Source organism: Vicia villosa, linkage group LG1 (assembly GCF_029867415.1).
Source record: "Vicia villosa cultivar HV-30 ecotype Madison, WI linkage group LG1, Vvil1.0, whole genome shotgun sequence".
In the NCBI taxonomy this organism is placed as follows: Eukaryota; Viridiplantae; Streptophyta; class Magnoliopsida; order Fabales; family Fabaceae; genus Vicia; species Vicia villosa.
Genome location: NC_081180.1, coordinates 126,265,072 through 126,272,140, shown reverse-complemented (window position 1 = coordinate 126,272,140; position 7,069 = coordinate 126,265,072). Strand labels below are relative to the sequence as shown.

At 34.2% G+C, this 7,069-nt stretch overlaps 1 protein-coding gene across 1 annotated transcript; it reads left to right on the top strand.

The window, feature by feature from the left end:
• The first annotated feature begins 1,166 nt into the window (after window positions 1-1,166).
• LOC131644134 (probable serine/threonine-protein kinase WNK9) lies at window positions 1,167-4,624 on the top strand. The gene is made up of 7 exons (XM_058914549.1): window positions 1,167-1,485; window positions 1,572-1,609; window positions 1,829-2,056; window positions 2,161-2,381; window positions 2,607-2,764; window positions 2,851-3,280; window positions 3,463-4,624. The coding sequence occupies exons 1-7, from the start codon at window positions 1,411-1,413 to the stop codon at window positions 4,446-4,448; spliced, it is 2,136 nt and encodes a 711-aa protein (XP_058770532.1). The 5' UTR covers window positions 1,167-1,410; the 3' UTR covers window positions 4,449-4,624.
• The last annotated feature ends 2,445 nt before the right edge of the window (window positions 4,625-7,069 follow it).

Sequence of the window (7,069 nt, the reverse complement as noted above, 5' to 3'; positions counted from 1 at the left end):
ACAAACACAAATATTTCTCAATGTGAGTACAACGTTCGTTGGTATGTCGCAAGTGTCTCCTACTCCGACGATAGAACACCCGGACGGACGTTCAAACTCAACGAGTACACCTCGCTCAATGTTATCATTGACGAAATCAAATATCGCCTACCTTACGGTGACAAACGAAAGGTTGTGAAACTCGAGTATCGTTCACCTTCATTTGACAACGGAGGGAACATCATTTACAGCAACTTTGAGCTCAAGAACCAAACGAATATTTTGGCGATGTCGTGAATGTATTTCAGTTACAAAGAGAAAATCCCGCTCAAGTTTGTAGCAACGGTGCAAAGAGCGGTCGACCAAATCTTAAAGATGTGCAAGTGTCCACTGGGCTATTGAAATGTAATGTTTAATTTGCTGTTGAAATTATTGATGTAATGTCTATTTTAATCTATGGATGTTGTTTTTATCGTTGCAAATGTTGTTTTTGTGGTATTTAGTATCTGATTTATTCCGTATATATACTTAAGGAAGTTTTCCGTATATGCATCTACGAAATGTTTTCACACAAATGTAAAAATAAAAGGTACTTCCAGAAATACATCTACGAAAGGAGATGGACAATTTTGAAAGGATACATTATATAGTACATAAGAAACCCAAGGGGTGTGATAAGAGTTCTTCTGTTAAAATTTATGACTTTATTTTTGTCATTTAAACATACTCTCTTCACTTTTGATTTTTTAAATTTATGGAATGAATGATATATTTAATATATATATATATATATATATATATATATATATATATATATATATATATATATATATATATAATTTAAATTATTTTAATAGTTTTTCATAATTTTCGTTAAATATATCTTTTTAAAAAACGTTTAATATTTTAACAAATATTTTTATATAAATCATTTTTAAAAATAAAAAAAATTTAAAACTAAAACAAAGTGGCTAAAAACTTTGCCAACTACTACTCTTACATAACCGAAAATAAAAATTACTGCTACCTAATCTAATCCAGTGAGTTTATGAGACTGAAGTGGACCCATAACATTAGGACTCTCACGCTCTCTGTTTGTCACGTTCCTTCATGGGCTCTGGTGGTGGGTGGCAATGTTTGTTTTCCCTTAAAAAAAAATGTGGTACACAACAGTTTCATAGTTTTTCTTCTTTCTTTTTCTCGTGATTTTTTAGATAAATTTTATGTTTTTTCTTAAATAAATTAAAAAAATCTGTTCGAAAGGTTGTGAAAAAAGTAATATAAAATATTGTTCCTTTCTGCCTGTTCCTCTCTTTCAGTTTCTGTTTCTGTGTGTCGTAACAAAAGAGGAAGGGGCACAACAACACATAAATCTTAAATCATAGGAAAAATCAAAAAACAACAAAAGTTAGCATCAAAGTGAAGCAGAAAATGAATGGAGTTACACACTTTGTAGAAGATGACTCTGAGTTTGTTGAACTTGATCCAACTGGTAGATATGGCAGAGTATGTCTACCCTCTCTCTCTCTCTTCATCTCTCATTTCACTTTCTCTCTCCACTTAGTTATCTCAGTTTGATTTTTTATTTTCAGTACAATGAAATCCTCGGCAAAGGAGCTTCAAAGACAGTGTATGTATCAAAATTACAAACCCATTTCTTTAGTACTATTGTTGGTCTTAAAGTTCAAGTCTTTTTGGTTTTTCAACTTGGTTTGTTCATCTGGGCTAGTGTTGATTTCTTCAGAATTTGAGCCTCTCTTTGTAGAAATAGGAATCTGATAGATTTGTTTTTTTTTTTGTTGTTTTTTTTAATACTGAATTTTTGTGGTTGGGTTCTTAATTGATGCAGATATAGAGCATTTGATGAGTATCAAGGGATTGAAGTTGCTTGGAATCAGGTCAAGCTTTATGATTTTCTCCAAAGTCCTGAAGATCTTGAGAGGCTTTACTGTGAAATTCATCTCTTGAAAACATTGAAGCACAAAAACATTATGAAATTTTACACCTCTTGGGTTGATACTGCTAATAGGAATATCAACTTTGTTACTGAAATGTTCACCTCTGGTACACTTAGACAGTAAGTTCCTAGTTCCAACTACTGTTCCTCCTTCTATGTGCATTTTAGATCTTGAATTGGTTCTTCATCGTTTGAGACCTGTGCTTGTTTTGATTGTCGAATAGGTATAGGTTAAGGCACAAGAGAGTTAACATAAGAGCGGTGAAGCATTGGTGCATACAGATCCTGAGAGGACTTCTGTATCTACATAGCCATGACCCGCCAGTGATCCATAGAGATCTCAAATGTGATAATATTTTTGTCAATGGAAATCAAGGGGAAGTCAAAATCGGGGATCTTGGCCTTGCTGCAATTCTTCGAAAATCCCATGCTGCACATTGTGTAGGTATGCTTATTTAATTTCTTTAATCATTAATGGAAGACGTGGCTAGTTCACTCATTAATGCCAATTAGTTCACTTTGTCGATACCTTTTTTGAAATGATTTGATGACGGCATAAGAAACTATAACTTTTTTCTGGATGCGCAAGTGGCGCTTTTTACAATAATTGAAGAAGGATCGGTGATTCTAGTTGGACGGTCCTTTATATTTTACGCTTCTGTTTTTGTAGGGACGCCCGAGTTCATGGCACCAGAAGTATACGAAGAGTCGTATAATGAACTAGTTGACATATATTCTTTTGGAATGTGCTTATTAGAGATGGTCACATTTGAATATCCCTATAGCGAATGTACACATCCGGCTCAAATATACAAGAAAGTTATTTCTGTAAGTTTTTGCTCGTAATCTCTCCGCGATTGTTATACGAAAATTTTCCGTGGCGAATAGATTTCATTTGCATTTTCTGTCACCAGGGTAAAAAGCCGGATGCTTTGTATAAAGTTAAGGATCCAGAAGTGCGGCAATTTGTTGATAAATGCTTGGCCACAGTGTCTCTAAGGCTTTCTGCAAAGGAGCTTCTAGACGACCCTTTTCTTCAAATAGATGATTATGAATATGATTTGAGACCTGTAGATAGTGGAGAATTCGATGACTTTGTTCCCCTCATCAGACATCCGCTTTTTGATTTTCATCGGAGCAATAGTAACTTCAGTAATGAATACTCCAATGGTTTTGGATATGAAGGAGACTCGTATTCTCATCCAGCTGACAATGAACATTGTGGAATTGAACTTTTCGAGCACCATGAAGATGAACCCTTCGAACATGTCGACATAAGTATCAAGGGCAAGAAGAAAGAAGACGGTAGCATATTTTTGAGACTAAGAATTTCAGATAAAGAAGGTAACATTGTCAATTTTCAATTTATAAGTACTATATACATTTGATATATATTTATGCCGCGTGTCATATCTTTGTGCTTCAAATTCCTCCACGCCCCCGTGCTTTTTTGTTCAACTTTCGTGCTTTGGCGAGTCTTTACTACTTGCGTATATTTAATGGTCTCATTTAATTGTATGACACAGGCCACGTTCGGAATATTTATTTCCCATTTGACATTGAGATGGATACGGCAATAAGCGTGGCGACTGAGATGATTGCAGAACTTGACATAACCGATCAGGATGTTACCAGCATAGCGGATATGATAGATGGAGAAATCGCTTCTTTGGTACCTGAATGGCAATCAGGACCAGGAATAGTTGAAACTCCACGTTTTGCAGATCAAGGTTTCTGCCGCAATTGTGTGTCGAATCATACTTCAAGTGGCTCCCTCATGGATTACCTTTCGCATAATCAGGGTAACTTGCAACTTCCTGAATATTGTAAGCATGGATGTGCCTCGATGCACGGCCGGTTCGAGGAGATTACTTTTCCATCCGAGGAGTGTGACAATCATGTTAGAGAGAATCTCAACGTATTAAACCTATCGGACAGTTTGCAGTATCAGGGGGTATGGAATCAGCATGAAAGCCGTGAATTGAGTCCGGTGGAATCTGATCAAAGTCATTCGGACGAACAAAATGAACAATTAGATAAATCAATATCAGCTGAAGATCAAGGACAGAACATTTCAGAAAATAAGTTTCCCCCGAATTCAACAATTTCCCCAAGATACTCATCCGGAACACATGATTTCTCCAATATCCGTTCGTTATATTGCAGTCTCAACAATAATTACGAGAAAGAGATTCAAAAGGAACTTAGATGGCTCAAAGCAAGATACCAAATGGAGTTAAGGGAACTTAAGGATCAACAACTCGGGATAACAGATAATAAATCTTCTCATAAAACAGATTACGCCGTCATAAAAGGAGGAATCAACAGAATTCGGTCTAAACCTGTTGATAAACGCAGCCCCGATTCGAACGGTGAAAGGGCCGAAAATTGTGAGGCGATGGAGTCCCCTGGAGAAGGCGTGGTTACTGCAAAGAGCTTTTATACGGGCTCGTTGCTACCGCATTCTCTGCACAGGACAGTTTCCCTCCCTGTGGATGCTTTTGATATATAATTTTCCTGAATTCTTTTGTAGATTAGAGTTTATACATGAATTTCACATAGAGGCTATCTGATTTCTATATCACCCCACCCTTAGTAGTACCATTGAATTGAGATTGGATGATTGACATTATAATTTTGCATTTGGAATTTGATTTACCAAAGTCAAAATGCAAATCATTGAACCTTTATCTTGATCTTATGATTCGCTGATTTGAAACTAGTCATGATAACGTAGCAGTGTTAAATTATTTTCGAGAAATTTTAGTGTCTATTATGATATTCTCTGATTTGAGAGATTAGTATATACAGTTGCACGTAGAAGATACCGATTTCAAACTAAAGAGAATTAAATTATTAAGGGATAGATTTGAAGGTCCATTGACTAGGCAATCAATTTTTTATCCATATATTATTGAGCATGTCGATACTGGCTAGGTGTTAGGATCCAATGGGATGCTATAGGAAACTTGTTTCATCATGCTTTTCTTTTTGCTCAATCATGAATGCTGAGGTTGTTTTTCAAAGGCACCAATTATTAGTTGGACCAAAAGATGATGATAGAGGATGAAGGCCCACCTAAAGAATCAAATTCTCTGTTTATGCCAAATGCCAGCTAAGCCGGTTGCTGACTAATTTTCTGTTATTTTTGGAATTAAGATTGGTTAAATTCAGTGGCCTCAATTTAGCTGACTTTCTTCAATGACTAATTTAAAATAGAAAATAGTATGAGTGGTTCATTTAAGGTCTGTGCGGGAAGATTGGATTTAAAAAAAAAAGGTTTTTGAAAATTAAAAATATATGATAAATATTCTTTTATCATTTTGTACAAAATCAATTTTTTCAAAAAATATTAAGTATTATATATGTATTTTTTTAAAATCTGTGTTCGGAAGTCAAGTCTCAAGACACTTGTTTGTAATTAAGAGAAAATATATGATTGCGGATTGACTGAGATGATAAACTAACTTCCATTAAATTTAGATCAGGTTAGATTTTTTTAAATAAGGAAGATTTAAACTTTTAAAAGCCTATTTAGCATAGTAATATTTTTATAATATTATTATTTTTATTATATTAGAGTTTGTACTTTTAATTAATTTATAAATTTGTTAATATCTTTTTCATAATTTATATTTATTAATTTAGATTATCAAACTTGAACATGGATCTATTTAAAGTGTTGATTGATATCCAAAATGATGAGATTGTGTCCAGTCATTCTATTGTTTAGATCAGACACCTTTGATTTATCCTAATATAAAAATTACTTCTCTCATTTATTTCATTAATAATTTCGTGTAAAAATTTTGGTGGGACAATAAACAATCTGGTATGATATCAAAAGATTTGGTAGGCTAATAAAAAATTTGGTATGCATTTTTACTAGGTTTTTCAAAAAAATTGATGTGTAGTGAAATTTATTGGTTTTTTTTCAAAAACTCCATAGAATATGGGATTTTTCCTATAACCCTAAAAGAATCTGATAGTATTAATTGTTAGGTCATCAATTTGGGGTTCATCATGAGGAAGAATTTTTATATTGGGGCATTTCTTTATGAGAAATACATTTATGAGAGACACACCACATATTTACTCAAAACTTTAAGGTGATGTATGAGTATGAGATCTCTCACTTATAAAGTGTTCATTCTCCATTTTTCTAATCAATATGGAACTTCCGCACACTTGTTTCTCAATATTTCCAACTCACACTTGTTTTTCACAACACTCTTCATTAAGTGTGAGCCTATCCACAATGCCCCCTCAAGCGGGAGCTCTTTCATCCACATACACGTGTACCATTGTTGACACTTTTTCAACGAGATATGCCTCCTACCTACCACCATGTGGGTAGGACTTTCGATACAAGTGATTCGGACCTTCACTCAAACCAACAACTCATGCTATCACTGTTGGGTCATCAATTTAGGGCTCATTATAAGCGACCATTTTTATATTGAGGCAATTCTTTATGAGCAACACACCTTATGAGAGACACGTCTGTCATACCCCAAATTTATCCTGCCCTTCAATCCATCTAGCTTATGTTAAAATCGTTTTCATAATTCATTCAAATAGGCCATGCATTCGACATATCATTCTTCACATTTTGCATAGCACAATCATCATGTCAAAGTTATGCGATTTCGATTTGAATCGGTTCAAGGTGAGTTTTTGAGGAAGACATTATCTGATAATTATTTGGGTTTATTTCTTATACTTACTCATAGGGCAAACCATCTCTTTATTTAATATTTATGATTGTCAGAATCATTACTTAATTCGGAGAATCACTTGAATTTGAAGAAAAGGGCAAAACTAGAATAAAAGAAAATATTTCATTCATTGGAAATTCAAGATACATTATGCATCACTTGGGGTACAAGTCATAAGAGGGGAGTACAAATAAAGAGGAGGAAAAATAACATTTTTTGGCACGATTGACTTTTGGTCAAACAGTTAACTTTTTGGTCAACGGTTGACTCTCTGTCATTTTTCCACCACCGACTCGATTTTTTTATCCCTAATTTTTCTAGACCAATCCCACAACGGTTCAACCAAGCATTCATCATCATTCATGAGAAATTGTCTCATGTTATGTTTATGTTACATGAAAATTTTCAACCAAAA